Here is an 18,652-nt window from a genome sequence, read left to right on the forward strand (position 1 = left end):
GTAGATAATTGTAAATAAATATATCTTAGCCACACACATTTAGTCACATCTAAACTGCGACATTTTTTCTATTAGGAGACTTCTATTGTTTTAATAAATAGCTAGTTATAAAAACTACAACCTAATCCTAAACAAAAATAAAAAAATACAATTTTGGACTATTTTTATTTTAGTTACTTGCCAAAGCAACACTTCTTAATTCAATTTAGTTCATTTGACGTACTAAAATGACTACAACTAAAACCATAAAAATGAATAAAAACTATATTCATTTTTTTAATTCAAGTGAACAAATAAAATAAAAATAAATAAAATTACAAAAAAATGACCTAAAAATAAAACAAAAATGGGAAATATTAAGAAGTTGATTCAAAATATTGATAAAAACTATAATAGCTTCTCAATTATACTGAAATAACACTGGTGGCAATAACCCTAACAGAAATGTGAATGCCATTTTTAAACAAAAATGAACTTTTCTACAATGTTTTTACATATGAGGACATTCCCAAATGTGGTTTTGGCAGATTTAGCTCACATCTGGGCATACACATACTTGTTCTCTCTCTCTTATTCAGTAAGAAAGTATTAAACTGATCAAAAGTAATAGTAAAGTCATTTAATGTTACAAAAGTTGTTTATTTCCAATAACTGCTGCTCTTTTGAACTTTCTATTCATGCAAGAATGCTTAAAAAATACTCAGAGAAATATTAAGCTGCACAACACATTTTAAAAATTGATAATAAAAAATAAGAAATACTAATTGAGCATCAAATCAGTATATGTGACCCTGGACCCCAAAATCAATAAATAAGCTTCCCATTGTACCATGTATTGGTTTGTTACACCCACGTATCCTCGCTCAAGACTCCTCAGGAAGCCTCCTCACTCCTCGATCCTTGCCTCCTCATGGTCCAATTAAAGAATTGAGTCCTACAAGATGGCTGAGCTCGATCGGTTTCCGGGTCATAGGATGGAGGATGGAGGAGCAAGGGCTGTATCCGAAATCGCCCCCTATACCCTCAAATAGTGCACTATTTGAGGGGACAGCCATTTTAAGTGGTGTTCGAAACCATAGTGGACGTTCTCGAGTGCACTCATTCAATCCCACAATGCACCGCAAAAACGAGTGTACAACCGATGTACGCTCAACAGCTAGAGATAACCCATAATGCACTGTGAGAGTCGCGCGCCGACTGAATTCCCGCGTCTCTCCAGACGATGGCGCCCGCAGCTGAATCATCCATCTGTTCATTTTACAACGCGCTCGTCCACTGCGTAATGCAGCGTACAACACAGGTACAAATTTGTTGTAAATTGATTATTAAATTGTTTAACCAAGGTTTATACATAAACTCCTTGACATAGTTCAAGATAAATCCTTTAATCTTACTACTCGAACTGTCCGTTTTAAATGATTGTTAAACAGTAAGCAATACTATGCAAAAGCGGCAGTCCTTCCGGTGCACTTAGTGTCCGAATTCACTCACTCGTTTTCATTCACTCCTTCAAGTGAACTGTACGAGTGGACTAATGTAGGGAATAGTGAATAGGGTATAGGGGGCGATTTCGGATACAGCCAAGGAAACGAGGAGGGATATTGCTGACAGACAGGAAATAACCAACGAAGCAGCAGAGGGAGCAGCAACTGTCTGACTGGGTGAGGGCTCCCTCTGCTGGGCTGGCGTTACATTAGCAATGCATATTACTAATCACAAAGTAGGTTTTGATATATTTACGGTAGAAAATTTACCAAATCTTCATGGAACATAATCTTTACTATCATAATGATTTTTGGCATAAAAGACCCATGCAATGTATTTTTGGCTATTGCTACAAAAATAACCGTCCTACTTAAGTTCAAGAAATCCAGTTTGTAGTCCAAGGTCACATATAAGAATGATTTCTAAGCATTAAAAACTTCTTACAAAACATTTTAAAAATTGTATGCTGTAAATACAGTGAGTGGTCACCTGAAAAGCACTGCATCATCTTTGAGGAACTTGGGAAGGTTTGAGTCTCGCAGAGCTCTAATCAGCACAACATCCTCGCTCAAGTGAGGGTTTTCTCTTTTTAATGACCTGAACACACACACACACACACACACACACACACACATAAAACATAATATATTACAGGCTGTTCAGAAAATGTAAGCATGAACACACAACCAGCAGCACAAAAAAATTGGACTGGCTCAGTATTTCACACTGAATACACACAGGTAATCACACAATAGATCTTACTGTAGATGGAGTTCACCAATCAACCAAGAATTTTACATTTTCAGAAGAAAATGGGAGTGATGGTCTGTGAGTGCTCTGTGTGAGTGCTTTTAGTGCAAAGCTATGTGGTTGCTAGGGTGGAAAATATGAGGTAAGTGGTGCTTGCCTGCCACAATATTAGGGTGTTGTAGGTGGTTTTGCTAGGGTGGTTACTAAGGCATTTATAGATGGTTACTATGTGGCTGCCTCCTGGCTTAAAGGAGAAGTTCACTTCCAGAACAAAAATGTACAGATAATTTACTCACCCCCTTGTCATCCAAGATGTTCATGTCTTTCTTTCTTCAGTCGTAAAGAAATTATGTTTTTTGAGGATAAAATTTCAGTAATGTTCTCAATATAGTGGACATCTATGGTGCCTGCGAATTTGAACTTCCAAAATGCTGTTTAAATGCAGCTTCAAAGGGCTCTAAATAGGGGTGTGACAAGATCTCGCAGGATCCGAGGTGTCTTGTGAGACCAGTCAGATCTCGCGAGATCTTGTGACGATATCCTCACAAAACATTTTGCAGTGTTTAATTATTCCTGAATGACAGCGATTTAGCGGTGCCTATAACAATTGTTTCACATCATGCTGCTCATGCTCCACCGACGCTTACAATGTATTAAAGACATTCAAATCTGCATTCATGCTGCTGCTGATACAGAAAAAGCAACACAAACAGTCTTTTTTAACCATATAATGATCATTATTTCTGTGTTACAGACATTAAATAACAGAAGTACTGGGATAAAAGTTTACAGTTTGGGTATAAACACTTACTGTCTACAGTAGCGATCAAAACGAAAGTATCTTTAACACTTGTACGTACTGTAGTGCTTATTCTCTTCCGCCAGGAGGTGGCGACAACTGCACGGTTAAAAAAGTATTTATTGTTGAATCATTCATTCAGGAGATTCCAATATTTAAACAAGTCTTTATTAATTGAGACACTGACTCCTTATTTTTTTTTAACATTTTGTTTGAATATATATTTTTAAAAGACTTAAGCAATGAACATGTTGTCAGAACCACTAGTAAATTACGTTATTTTGTTTAGTTTTCTAATCTTTTTTTTTTCAGAATTGTAAGAGAATCATGATCTCCAGATAATAAAACTAATTATCCAGAATAATGCATGTTTATTACTGCATATAATTCATTAAAATTAAAGTTTAATTTCATAAAGTACAAGTTGATATCAAAATGCGCATTCATTTTTTGCATTTTGTTTTTTAGTTGAATAAATACAAAATTTTCCCTGTAATATTTCATCATTGAGGATTTCTTTTAAAAAGTAAAAAATCTTGTCTTGTTCTCGTGAACCCAGTCTCGTCTCTCGTTTCATGAGATAATTGTCTCATCACACCCCTAGCTCTAAATGATCCTAGCCGAGGTCTTATCTAGCGAAACAGCGGTTATTTTCTAAAAAGACAATTACAATTTATATACTTTTTAACCTCAAATGCTCGTCTTAAACAAATGCATTCCGGTTGAATACAGTTAAAAAACTCCAATCTCATTTTGTCCTCCAACTTCAAAATCACTGTTTTACCTGGCTTACATCACTGTTTTACCTTTTTTTTTGTAAAGGGTGTTTGACCCTCTTTGCACGTTCACTTTGTAAACACTGGGTCAGTACTTCTGCAGCGAAGTAGGACGATTTTGAAGTTAGAGGAGAAAATGAGTTTGGAGTTTTTCGACATACCCTAACTGTATTGAACTGGAATACACAGAGTTCACGCAGAGCTAGACAAGATGAGCATTTAAAGTTAAATAGGATATAAATTGTAATTTATTTTAGAAAATAACCAATCATTTCGCTAGATAAGACCCTTCTTCTTCGTCTGGGATCGTTTAGAGACCTTTGAAGCTGCATTTAAACTGCATTTTGGAAGTTCAAACTCTCAGGCACCATTTAATTCCACTATATGGAGAAAAATCTTCAAATGTTTGGCTCAAAAAACATAATTTCTTTATGACTAAAAAAAAGAAAGACATGAACATTTTGGATGACGAGGGGGTGAGTAAATTATCTGTAAATTTTGTTCTGGAAGTGATCCGTTAAGGCCTTTTTTCACACACTATAATGTTGACCATCTGAAAATCATAGGCCTGATCACTTCACATCTCTCAACAACCTGCACAATTTGGTGTGTTATTCATGCCTTGGTAAGCACCGCTAATTAGTACTGTATGAATCATAACGACTATTAAACATCCTGTATTAACTCCATGTCAGTACTTTACAGAAAATATGGTGCTCAGATTTACTCTCTCTTTTAAACACACTTGCCTACAGTTGTTCATATATTCTTGTAAATAGTTCAGCAGCCTAAATCACATTGATTTAAAGACAGACCTTTTGAATCACTGAAGCACACAATGAAATAAAGGGACACTTAAGTCAATTTATGCTGCATATAAAACATGAGTACTAATAAAATGTGCCGGTGACATGGTGCTGACACACACACACACACACACACACACACGCACACACATACACACACACACACACACACACATGTTGGGTTTACATGTTTTATGGGGACATTCCATAGGCGTAATGGTTTTTATACTGTACAAACCGTATTTTCTATGGCCCTACACCTAAACCTAGCCCTCACAGGAGATTGTGCATACTTTTACTTCATCAAAAAAACTCATTGTGCATGATTTATAAGCCTGTTTCCTCATGGGGACCTGAGAAATGTCCCCACAAGGTCAAAATCTACTGGTATTCCTATCCTTGTGGGGACATTTGGTCCCCACAACGTGATGAATACCAGGTACACACACACACACACACACACACTTAAGTAAATACAAGTGAGGTCCAGCTATACAGCTACTGATCGGAGACCAGGGCTAATGAAGATGACAGTCGTGCCAAATGGGCCTAAATTATATGCTTAGTGGTTTCTTACACAGCTGTATTTTATCCCTCTTTACTCCAAAGGCAACACCAACTGGCTCATTTATTAGTGAAATTAGTGAATTAGTGCAAATTAATTCTCTATCAAACACTGACTCATTTATAAAGAAAAGCCAATAAAGATGTTGGAAGACCCTAAATAAACACATCCCAAGATTGTAGGACTGTTTTATGTCATTTATATACCCTAAATCAGCAATTAAAATGATTTCTGAAGGATCACGTGACAGTGAAGACTAGAGTAATGGCAACTTTCAACTTTGCTATCACAGAAATAAAATACAGCTTATATTTAAGGCAGTCTGCAAAAATGACAGCTTCTGAAATGTTCCTAATGTATGATGTAATAGGCAGATTAAGCGCCACTTCCACAGTAGAAGACCGACATCAATGCCTGTTTAGCCTTGCCCATCGATCCAAGCATGTAGTGTTTATGAGAGAGACAAATGTCTCCGCAGAAACCAAACGATAAAGATGGCTCTGCAGTGCCAATTTGTGAAAAAAAAAAATGCATTCTTTGCATTGCCTTCCTGTTACCGGCTGTTAGGAGATGTAACCTTGAAGGCTAGAGACGAGATATAAAAGTTTCTGTATGACTGTCTGACCTTTCTTGCAAGAAATAAACCTTTGAAAAGACCCTAAGAGTGAATTTGTCTCTTATGCGATGAGAGTCGTTTGATTTTTGCCACTACAATAGCCTTTACGGCTAGAGAATTAAACGGATACGGTACAAAATTGTTAATTTGAAAAAAGATTATAGATTATATTGATTAGATGTAATTTTCAAAATGTTCTCCGCTTATTACAAGAGCTTGTCACCCAGCGATAAGCACTGTTATTCAAAGAAATTGACGATAGATAGTGGGATAGTCTAACAGATCTGAAACAGGGATGACGTTTTTATGGGTGAAGCCTAACTGGTGGCAGAAAACGTCTCGGGTTACTAATGTAACCTTAGTTCCCTGAGGGAACGAGACGCCGCGTCATGGAACGCTATGGGGAACGCCATTGGCGGGCCGCACTCTGGATCATGTATACAACCAATGAAATGACGGGAGTGACGTCACAGGCGCGATGACGTCATCGACCGGGAAGTATAAAGCGCGTGCGTTTGAAGCCAGCGGCAGCTCTTTTAGGAATGAAGCGAGCGCCGCAGGGTGCGGGAATTATGGTCCGAGACGCGGCGTCTCGTTCCCTCAGGGAACTAAGGTTACATTAGTAACCCGAGACGTTCCCTTCCGGGAACTCGAGCCGCGTCATGGAACGCTATGGGGAACGAGACTACCAACGCCCCCATAATTTCCGAGCCCTGTGAGTGTCTGTTCAACCAGGGTGGAAAAGAAAGAGCCCTTGTCTAGCATTCCGCGGACAAGAAGGCCCTGTAATCCTCGGCCCTCGGGCACACGAGGAATGGTAGTCTTCCTCTGTCTGGTCGCCAGCCAGAACGAGAGGTACTCCGCGGCCCTCAGGCACACGCAGAGTCTTAGTCCTTTGTCTGGGAGTTAGCCAGAACAAGAGGGACCGAATTACCACTGTCTAGCATTCCGCGGACAGATGGTGTGGGTAGTCCTCGGTCCGTAGACCCACGAGGACAGTGCACTCGACCTCAAGAGTGCTCCTCGGCCCGCAGGCACACGAGGAGAGGGTGATCCTTTGTCTGGGGGTTCAGCCAGAACAAGAGGGATCCAAGGCTCGGCCTGGAGCTCCGCCAGGACGCGAGGGAATAGGCCATTGTCTAGCATTACGCGGACAAGAGGGCACTGCAATCACCGGCCCTCGGGCACACGGGGAAGACAGTAGGGGCCTCTGCCTGGTAGCCAGCCAGCGCATGAGGCACTCCTCGGCCCTCAGGCAGACGAGGAGTCTTAGTCCTTGGTCTGGGAAAGGCCAGAAACCAGAGGGACCGAAATACACTCGGTCTGGTAGCATCCTGCGCCAGAACACGAGGAGAATTAAGCCATTGTCTAGCATTCCGCGGACAAGAGGGCTGTATGGTTCTCGGCCCTTAGGCACACGAGAACAAGTAGACCTCTGCCTGGTTCGCCAGCCAGTGCGAGAGGTACTCCTCGGCCCTCGGGCACGCGAGGAGTTTAGTCCTTCGTCTGGTTTCCTGCCAGACCATGAAGGAGACAGCGTCTAGAATACTTACCTGCTAAGACACTGTTATAACTCGGTCTGGTAGCATCCTGCGCCAGAACACGAGGAGAATTAAGCCATTGTCTAGCATTCCGCGGACAAGAGGGCTGTAAGATCCTCGGCCCTCAGGCGCACGAGGATAGTAGTGGGCCTCTGCCTGGTTGCCCAGCCAGTGCAGGAGGCACTCCTTGGCCCTCAGGCACACGAGGAGTCTTAGTCCTTGGTCTGGGAAAGGCCAGAAACCAGAGGGACCGAAATACACTCGGTCTGGTAACTTCTTGCGCCAGAACACGAGGGGGAATAAGCCATTGTCTAGCATTCCGCGGACAAGAGGGCTGTATGGTTCTCGGCCCTTGGGCACACGAGAACAAAGTAGGGCAGTCTGATCCTCGGCCCTCGGGCTCACGAGGATGCAGGGACACTCCTCGGCCCTCAGGCACACAAGGAGCGTTGTGGCGAATAACGACTTCTCTTCTTTCCGCAGAAAGAATGCGCCTTGAGAAGTCTCCTCCTGGCTAGGGAGGTGGCTGACTCTCTAGACCTAGTCTCGCTAAGCCGAGAGAACAGCGGAGCCTGGAGCGGCTCTGAGGTCGAGTTCATAGTACCTGACAATGTCAGGGGCGAGGACCAACCCGCAGCATTGCAGATGTCCTGGATGGGGACACCTGCTGTCAGAGCTCTTAGAGGCAGACAGCCTCGGGAAGAGTAAGTCTTGGCTCCCCATGGAGCTGGGAGACCAGAGGACTTTGAAGTAGTAGAATGGCATCCGTGATCCATCTACTGATAGCTCTGTTCGTGCCACCTGTTTTCTTATGTGGCACTGGTTCTTCCCATGGTCGCACTCCACGAGTGGAGGTGATAGAGGCTTGAGACCCCCTCGGGGTCTCAACCTGAGTGCACCACCGAGGAAACCATACCGACGAGCCACCACGAGGGGCGTGGTAGGCCAATAAGCCGCCACGAACACCCTCAGGGTGGAGTGAGCTGGTTTTGTGGACAGGTGAGTTTGCGGGGACTCTAGTACTGTACCAACGGGCAGTAACTTGGTCTAGATGGTGTTTGTGACACCATGAAGCAAACAGATTCCACTTTTCCTCATAGAGGGAGCTCTGGATAGGAGCAGGGTCTCAACAACCTCGGTTGAGAGACCCGAGTCTATGAGTTGCGCCCCCCCAGGGGCCATACCCATAACTTCCACCTCTCCATGCGGGGGTAGCAGACCGCGCCCCCAGCCTGAGAGGGGAGGTCCAAGACCGTGGTCGGACTAGCCGTGTCGATGCCGGCATGCTCTTTCCAGAACTCCAGGGCGCACAGCGATCGGGAGAATGCGTACAGACGCAGCCTCGGCCACGTCTGTACTATGGTGTCCAGTCCGGGCAGACCTGGATGTACTAGGGAGAACCAGAGAGAACATTGCGATATCTATCGAGTCGCTAGAGGTCCCATCTTCTGAGTCTCCATGCTCCATCACTTCCTGATGAAGCTTCGATCTCCCGACCGTGGAGGAAACGTGTGACCAGGGGGCTCTGCCCACTAACCTTATTTTTATTTAGGTTAGTCCCGCGGACGGTGAGACTGCGTAGACTCCAGTACTGTACCAAACGGGCAGTAAACTGGGTCAAACTGGTGTGGGTTACACCGTGCGGTCGATCACAGGGTTTCCTCATATGGGGAGCTCTGGAGTGAGGGATGGTCTCGGCAACCTTGATTGAGAGACCAGCCTCTATGAGGTGTGCCCCCTCGGGGGTCACACTTGTTCCAGAACTCCCGGGAGCAGAGCGATCGGGGAAAGGCGTACAGACGAGGCCTCGGCCACATCTGTACCATAGCATCCAGTCCCGCAGGAGCTGGAGGCACTAGAGAGTACCAGGGGGGACATTGCGATATCTCTTGAGTCGCAAAGAGGTCCACTTGAGTCTGGCTAAGCACTCTCCGGATCTGCTTCACTTCTGGGTGAAGCATCCATTCCCCGGGCCTCGGCCCCTGCCTCAACAGGACGTCTGCTCCCACGTCCAGAGATACTGGACTGCTCTCAGGGAGAGAAGTCTTTCCTTAAGACCATAGGAGAATCCGGTACGCCAGCTTATATAAGGGGCGTGAGCGGATACCTCCTTGATGATTTATATAATAAATCCCCGCAGTGCTGACTCATTCTTTTCTGCAGCACGTGACAGTTTCTGGGTCTGGAAGGAAACACTTCAGGGCGTGGAACACGGCTAGCATCTCTAGGCGATTTATGTGCCAGGAGAGATGGATATTGCTCCACAGGCCTTGGGTTGAGCGGCCACTCATGACCGCCTCCCCATCCGGTGAGGGATGCGTCCGTCGCTAGCATGACGCGGCGACGAGGAGCTCCCAGAACCGGACCCTGAGAGAGAAACCAGGGTTTCTTCCACATGGCCAAGGCACGTAGGCAGCGCCGCGTGACCTTGATCTTGCGAAATGGGTTTCCCCTCGGGGAGAACCCCCTGGTTTGAGCCACCACTGAAGTGGTCTCATAAGCAGCAGTCCAAAAGGTATCACGTTGGAAGCGGCTGCCATAAGACCTAACAGTACTTTGGACTGTAGACAGTGGGTGACGGGCCTAGCTTGTGGTGTTGAGTCTCAACCCCAATTCTTTCATGAGAGCGAGAACAACACCTCGATGTTGAGCCGCTAACTATTCTGAGCTGGCCGGAATCGACCAGTCGAGTATGCGGATGCCCTGGAGTCGCAATGGAGCCAGCGCAGCATCCACACACTTCGTGAAAGTTCGGGGTAAGAGAGCTAGGCCGAAAGGAAGTACTCTGTATTGGTGAGCTTTGCCCCTGAAAGCGAACCCGAGAAACTTCCTGTGTTGAAGAAGGATGGAGATGTGGAAATATGCGTCTTTTTAGATCTATCGTGACAAACCAGTCCTCGGACCTGATTTGTGACACGACCTGCTTGACTATAAGCATTCTGAACTTCAGTTTCCTGACTGAGAGGTTTAGAAGTCTGAGATCTAAGATGGGCCGAAGCCCCCCATCCTTCTTCGGAACAATGAAGTACCGGCTGTAGAACCCGGATTCCCTATGTTGAGGAGGCACCACCTCGATGGCCTCCTTCCTCAGAAGAGTTTCTACTTCCTGTTCCATTACCAGACCCTGCTCGGGGCTTACTAGAGTTGGAAATACCCCGCTGAAAGGTGGCGGCATGGCGCCAAACTGAATAGCATAACCTTTCTCTACAGTACGCAGGACCCAATTTGAAACTTTTGGCAGTAGTTTCCACGCTGCCAGAAAGTTTACTAAGGGTACCAGCCTCACGAGACTGGTGTCTGGATTTACTCGAGGAACTAACTCGGAGACCTGTAACAGCGAACTGGCAGGAAGCTCCTGAACTAGCTCCTCGAAGAACCCCCGCGGGGGCTGCGAACTCTCCAGGGCCGCTACGTTTCTGGGCGGAACAGCTAGAGGATGTTCGCGGGAGATTGCCGCGTCCTGTAACACTGGCAGGGTTAGCTGACAAATCTCCTGAGGGCCCCGAGGGGGTTGAAACCCGCACCTAAGGGTACGGTGCAAACCCCCTCGAGCGGGGCTGCCCTCAATGACCCTGAGCCACAACCATCAGGGCCGTTTTAGCCGAGGACTTCCTGGGTTGGAGGACGACCCTCAGGTCGAACCTCCTCTTTTTTTTTTTTTTTTTTTGGAAGCCCCCGACTTAGAGCGTTGCTTTCCGGGTCCTCTAGACATAGCCGGAGGAACGCGGGCGGCAACGCTCTGTTTCTGCGCCTCTGATGTGGGGAGCTGGTACACGGTTGGGGTTTAATTTTTTCCCGTCAAGAACCCCCGACACGTGTTCATTTGCTCATCAAGCCTGAAGTTTTATTAGGCGGCCTGAAAAGCAAAGACGGAGCTTTCAAGGATGATGCCAGACTGGGCGACAGATAGCTGATAGCGTCTGTACAACCCGCGGCGTCATCTTTACTTTCTAGTTTTTCCTAGATCTAAAAAACTCAATGTAGATCGGGAAGGACAGAAAGCTCCGTTTGGAAGTGCTGACTTAGTCCGCAGGAAGCAGAACGTTTGCTTTTCTGCGGCTCATATTGTTTATTTAGCTAATGCATAGTCAGCACAACCAGCAGCTCATCATACTGAGGCGATCGGGGGGGGCGGTTGAATACTTTTGACAACGTACTTCACATCAACCTCCTCGGAGGAAGATATGGAAAGCGTTGAAAACCTTTCCTGGAGGGAAGTAACCGCATTGCGGGCTTCCTTATCCAGAAGGAGGTTTACCGATCCACCAGATAGGAGAGGAGATAGGGTATTTTTAAACACCCGTCTCCCGTCCCTCTAATAGATCGAGCCGCGATCCCAACGAGTGCAGCTACCGCTCCGCCTCGGCGGAAGCGGGGCCACACCCGCGAGAAACGCTGGCGAAGGCTCCCTCCTCGAAGAGAGCCTTCCGTGGAGCACCCGCAGTGGAGTTTTTTTTTTATTTTTTTTATGCTCACACTGTGGACAGTCAGCCTTTTCGAGGGCTGACTGTGCGTGCTCTACACTCAAGCAGACCACACATAGACTGTGTGTATCCCCACCAACAATGAAGGTTTGGCAGGGAGGGACACACTATCTATGTGGCTGCTTGTACCGCCTAAGTTTCTTAACTTTCTTTCCCCCTTTGGTTGCATTTAGAGGTCATACTGCTCAAATAAAAGCTGTGCAAACTGGCACGAAAAAACAGCAGTATGACCGGGACAGACACAGACACAGAGCGCTCTCGCTGAATGACAAAAGCTGCCGCCGGCTTCAAACGCACACGCTTTATACTTCCCGGTCGATGACGTCACCGCGCCTGTGACGTCACTCCGGTCATTTCATTGGTTGTATACATGATCCAGAGTGCGGCCCGCCAATGGCGTTCCCCATAGCGTTCCATGACGCGGCTCGAGTTCCCGGAAGGGAACTCGCTATTTTTGAGTTAAATCAAGTTATAAAGATATAAACTTGCATTTGGAAAAAAAAAAAAGTCTGAATCGTGAGATAAAATAAGTAAATGTAATGTAAAAAGGTTAATAGTAATAGGTTTAAATAATATTTCATGCTGTAACTGTAAGGCTAATACAAAACGTCCCCTATGAATAGCATATGCTAATATTATGCTTTAAAAGTAATCATAGCAGTTTTTATCCATAGTATGTCCATTTAAATGTCTGTGTTTAGCTTCAAATGGCGCAGTGTCTTTGACAACAGTATACTATAAAAACGATTTGCATTCAGATTTTGACATCAAAAGGCACAAACTTTTTTTTCTCTTATTCCATGGATTTTACCCATTAACCTCCACTTGTTACCAGGGTTTTTCTGCAACCACTTTGCATGCACAGCTTCAAGTGCTGTAACTGTGACATCTACTCTAAATTGGTCTTCAAACAGAATGTTCTGCTGAGGGGGAATAAAAGCAGCACAATAGCCTATTACTTCTAAATTAGGGAATAGTACAAAATAAACAAAGGCAGTTTATGACCTGTTTAAAATATATGAAAATAGATAACAGTTATTTTCAATTGAAATTATATGTCACGATATGAATACTATTATTTTTTATTGAAAAAATTCAGCCTTGGTCATACTTCTTTCAAAAATATTAAAAAAAAAATTGTACCAACCCCAAAATCTTTAATGGTAGTGTATGTTAGATTGACAGAGAATCATTGAGTGATGTGTGAAATTGTGTGTGTGATGAGTGAAAATGTGTTTGTGCTGTAGAAACTGAACAGAGATCTGTCTCACCCTGCCATGACCAGCACAGATTTGACAGCTCTCATGCCAAAATCATAGTGATCCTGCTGAGAGAGCTGCTCACTGCAGAGCTTGTACATCTGAGTCATCTTTCTCGCAAGAGTCTTACTAGACTCAAAGCCCTCTGAGTACAGGATCACCTGCAGGGAGAGAGAGGTTTTAAGGTTTAAGATATTGTAGAACTGCCTGGGCTGTCAGATAAAACACACAAATATTGGCAGACTTAATAGGACCCATGTAACTCCTCCAAACAGATATCCTCTAAAGCTGTGGTTCCCTAACCAGTTCACACTGTGGGATTTTGTATTATTTAGGGGCTTCAGGGGACTTCCCTAGTTCTTAAAAGTGTTTTGTTACCAAGTGGTGTCAAAAGGGGGGATCTTAACATTACGGTTGAACCATTGATGTCACATTGACTATTTTAACAATGTCTTCACTACCTTTCTGGCTCCTGAATGTGTCAGTTCCATTGCTGTCTATGCAGGGTCCGAAAGTTTTTGTATTTCATCAAAAATATCTTAATTTGTATTCTGAAAATGACCGCGGGTCTTATGGTTTTGGAACGACATGAGGGTGAGTAATTAAAGACAGAATTTTAATTTTTGGGTGAACTATCCCCTTACTTTCGGCCATTCAAGTTGGATTTTGGCCCTTCATACTAAAAGGTTTTGGCACCTACGCTCTACGTGCTCCTAATAATTCAATCATTTCATCAATTTATACAGAAAATTGAATGTGTGTTAAAGTTAGAAGTGCATTTTACAACCAATCAATTGTGGAAATTCACAAACAGGAAATCACAAACAGTGGTAAGACACCAGTTTCCTTGTTGTAACACACATGAACAAACAAAAGCTTTTAATGAGTACACGCATTATGTGAGCAGCGGCATCTCTGACCCCTTCTACTTCTCACCTACTGTGATTTATCATCATTACTGGGATCAGACCTGGTTGTTTAATCACACACCTCAGCGATGAGAGTGTAGTTGGGCACCATCATGGCTATGGGTCGGAAAAGGGCTTTCAGGTTGTCTGGGAGTTCAGTTCTGCCAGCGTAACCGGGGTTCATAGTGATGAAAGCAGCACAGGTCATCACCAATTTTATCTCTCTCCCCTCAAACATGAACCGAGGTAGCTGTCCAACACAAACACAATCTAGACACACGCAGTTGCACATAATTTCTGTATAACTGATCACAACTGAGATTGTACGTGCATATGTGAGTGTGTATGTGCAATACCCTGGCTGCCTTGGCGTTTCTGATAGTGATGAGCTGTTGAGCGATGACTGACAGCACCTCGATGTTGATGCGGTTGAACTCATCAAAGCAGCACCAGGCACCAGACTGAGCCAAACCGCTGAAGAACGTCCCCATCATCTGAACACACAAATGCAGTATAACACTTGCAGCCAACTACAACCGCAATTCCAGAAAAGTTGGGACGTTTTGTGAAAATGCCATAAATTCAAGAATATGTTATCTATTTATTCTCTTTAACCTTTTTTTAATTGACTAAAAAACTAAGAAAAAAATCCAATGTTTTCAGTGGCCAACTTTTCATTTTATTTTCTAAATCTAACCAAATTTTGATTTTCATGGCTGAAACACACTCCAAAAAAGTCGGGACAGAGGCAAATAAAAAAAGTGTAGAGGTCACAGAATATTCAAATAGGTTGTTTGCACATGATGTCATTGCTGTGGTGTGAAATGCAGCTGGAGGGCAAGAAGTAATTTTTCTCCATAGGAATCAATAGCAGAAACTCAAAATGCCTGTTTTGCGTTGTTTATGGATGCTCAAATCGGTCAAACTGAGAAACCACAAGAAGATTTTATTATTGTATGACAATTTGCTGTTCACAAGGGGAGAAAGGCTAGAAACTGGCTGAAGAAGGTGGCTTGTAAACCTCCGTCTGTGGTCAGGAGGAGAGTCGAATAATGCTTGTGTGTTCAAATGGTTAAGAAAAGAGATAATATGTTAAGATATTAATAAAGAAATATGTAAATAGATACAGGGTGAGACAGTGAGAATTCACTCAATGCTAAACGCCACACGTAGACACAATGTAAGATATATTTGTATTTTTCGAGAGCTTCATTGATTATAACGGAACATTGTGAGAATGCAATAAATTGAAGTGAGTGACAGCTTTTTAGTGACTATATGGAAGCACTATTTGCTTTGCGTTCTAGGCTAGAATTTGAATAAAAGTTTCGCTTTACGTCCGTGACTGAAAAAGCGTAACGGATGAGATGGAGGAAAGTCTTTTCTGTACTGGTTTAGACACTATTACAAGAGAAAGGTATAAACAGAAAATCACAACATGTTATGAAGAGGAGTGATTTTTCAACTAAATTGAAATAGTTGTCTGCCATCGAGGCGGTGGATATAAGCTAAGCAACTAAGCCTGCTTGCAAACAAACTGTCACTCACTTCAATTTATCGCAATCTCACAAGGTTCCATTGTAGTCAACTGCAAATATACATGTGGCATTTAGCATTGAGTGAATTCTCACTGTCTCACCCTGTATCTATTTATATATTTCTTTATATCTTAATATTACATATTTTATAAACCATCTGCACACACGCAAGCATTATCCGATTCTCCTCCTGATCACAGACGCAGGTTTACAAGCCACTTTTTTCATAGACAATACAAAATGAAATTTCTAAGCTTTACTGATTTTCTTAAACAACTCAAAACATAAGCATTTTGAGTTTCTGCCAGTGATTCCTATTGAGAAAAATCACTTCCTGGCCTCCTGCGACATTTTGCACGTCATCAGAATCACATGATTGCAAACAACCTATTAAACTGTTTTGAAACAGTTCACAGTAAGCAAGGGAAATGGAAATAGGTGGGGATATCATGTTTGGGTATAAAAGGAGCATTTCAGTCTTTGCAAGCAAAGTTGGATTAGGTCTCATCACTTTGTTCCAAATTTCATTAAATAAGTGTCAAATGAATCAAAAATCACATTTCTTAATGGAAAATCACAAAGAATTTAGGTCTTCCACTAACTACCACACATAATATTGTGAAAAGATTCAGGGAATCCATGGGCAAGGCAAGACACCTCAGGTGAATGTGCATGACCTTTGCACCCTCAGATGGTATTGCAAAAGAAACCATCATGCTGTGGTGTTAAATATAGCCACATGGGCTCAGGAGTACTTTAGAAAACTGCTGTCACTTAACATATTCTGCAGCTGCATCAAAAAATGCAACTTGAATTTCTGTTTCTCTGGTAGAAAGCTATACATCAATTCTCTGGGCCAGAGCTCATCTTAGATAGTCAAAAAGACAATGGAAATTTGTGCTGTGGTCAGACGAGTTCATGTTTCAGCTTGACTACCTGCAGTCCAGATCTGTCTCCTATTGAAAATGTATGACCAGTCATGAAAAGGAGAATCAGACAATGACGATCGCAGACTGCTTTTTGAAGTATTGGTATCCTCAATTCCTCAAATAATTAAAAGGAAAGTTGATGTGGCACAGTGTTAAACATGCCTCTGTCCCAAATTTTTTGGAGTGTGTTGCAGCCAAATTTGGTTATATTTACAAAGTAAAAACAAAAGTTGGCCACTGAAAAACTTGGCAATTTTTTTTGTACTTTAGTCAGTTAAATAAAGGTTAAAGAGAATGAACAGATAACATATTCTTGATTTTATGGCATTTCACGAAACGTCCCAATTTTTCTGGAATTAGTGCTGTAAATACTGAACTCTCTAAATGCTAAAAATAAAATATGAAAAAGAAAAGAAACATAATAGAACAGAGCTAAAGTAGTAAAATGTAAATAAAGTAAATCACAGACAATGATGCTAAAATGTGAAAAAGATGATCATGAAACCTAGACAGTTGGAGCACCAAAATGAACTTTAACATTTGCCCTGACCAGTTCAATCACCTGACTTAAACATTTTCTCACCACTATAGGCAGTTTTAGAGAGAGGAATAAGAAGATTCCTCTGAAGATTCCTCTGAAACAACTGGCAAATGTTCTAATAGAAGAGAAATCTATTCAAAGAAGGTTGGAAGCTGTATTAATTGCAAATGGTAAAACACAAAAGAAACGTTTCCTGTTTCCCAGGTGTTCACATTATTTTGTCCAACCCCTGTAGATAAAATAGCGACTGAAAATAGTGATGAATTGATTTCATACTGCTTAATAGCAGTATACTGATCCACAGGATGTCATTCTCGCATGCCCCCTGTGTAAAGCAGCAATAACAAACCCTAGCCCAGCAAAACCACAATGATCTACAGAAAGAGCTATGAGGTAAAATCATGTTCCAGTGACGGAATAAAAAAAGACAAACAGTGAACAATGACTGTTCTTAAGGCCTAGTCAGAATCTTACATGTCTTATGACATATGACTTCCCTAGCAGACACTAAACACTGGCCATAAATAAAGACAGCCTGCTGGGAAAGCTCTAAGATAGAGGTCTACTAATGTACTGCACAGATAACTCTGCTGAGGATCTGCTGCCTCCTAGTGACAGATGCAATGGATTCACTACAATATGACAGGAAAAATGAATATCTCCCTTTGTCTAGCTGCTTAACAAATTAATAAGAAAAAAAGAGAGAAAATCGAAGTTGGACTGGCATTGAGACAGATTCGCACCTTATAGTCGAGTCCATCTGAGCAGTTAAAGACCACACACTGGATTGCCAGAGCTTTTGCGAGATCTTTAGTAGTCTCAGTTTTGCCTGTGCCTGCTGGACCTGCAGGAGCTCCTCCTAGATCTAGCTGTAGCGCTCCCATCAGGCAGAGGTAACATCGGTCCTTACATAAAAAAGCAAATAGATATCCAGTTCACACACATCTCATTAGCACAATCATGCTCCTTAATAACTTATAAACACAACACTGATATATGCATAAAGTGATACATTTATTTGTTACACACACTTTAGTATGAGTGGTTAAATTGATATTTCGCATGGTTTTCACAACAAAACCCACCCAATTGCTACTCAAAACTAGTCCAATCGATGTGGACCCCTATAAAATACATCTTTTTGGCATGTTTCCCCTGACAAAATTCACATTCCAGGGCCTAAACATCACATTATTGGCGTCGCTTCAACACCTGGACATGAAAAACAACCCATGGCAACAGTGTTAAAGTAACTCAATTCAGCAGAAAAACTAAGGACTTGGCAACACTGGAGGGAGGACCAGAAATCAACCAAGGGCAAAAATGCGACCCAAACTGACAAAAAGCCCAAGGTATTTAAAATGTGGGGGCAAAAAGGCCCCCTGTAGTCAATAACGTAATCAATTTATATAAATCGACCATGAATTTAAAATTACATTTCAATCAGCTTTATTGTTTTTGATAATATATACACTAATAGTCAAATGTTTTTGGTCAGTAAGATTTTTATTGTTTTAAACCAAGCCTGCATCATTTGTTACAAAAATAATAGAAATTAATACTTTTATTTAGCAAGAATGCTTTAAATTGGTCAAAAGTGATGATAAAGACATTTATAATCTAACAAAAGATTTCTATTTCAGATAAATGCTGTT

General features: G+C 42.7%; 1 protein-coding gene across 1 annotated transcript in view; it reads right to left on the bottom strand.

Moving 5' to 3' along the window:
- dnah6 (dynein, axonemal, heavy chain 6) overlaps positions 1–18,652 on the bottom strand; it is a 121,505-nt gene that overhangs the window by 84,820 nt on the left and 18,033 nt on the right. Inside the window, exons 30-34 of the mRNA XM_073841939.1 lie at positions 17,741–17,902; positions 14,346–14,483; positions 14,072–14,239; positions 13,094–13,242; positions 1,975–2,082 (exon numbers count right to left, since the gene is read on the bottom strand). Of these exons, the coding sequence (XP_073698040.1) occupies positions 1,975–2,082; positions 13,094–13,242; positions 14,072–14,239; positions 14,346–14,483; positions 17,741–17,902 (725 nt within the window). The remainder of the gene's footprint in view (positions 1–1,974; positions 2,083–13,093; positions 13,243–14,071; positions 14,240–14,345; positions 14,484–17,740; positions 17,903–18,652) is intronic.

This window comes from Garra rufa, chromosome 6 (genome assembly GCF_049309525.1).
Source record: "Garra rufa chromosome 6, GarRuf1.0, whole genome shotgun sequence".
Lineage (NCBI taxonomy): Eukaryota > Metazoa > Chordata > Actinopteri > Cypriniformes > Cyprinidae > Garra > Garra rufa.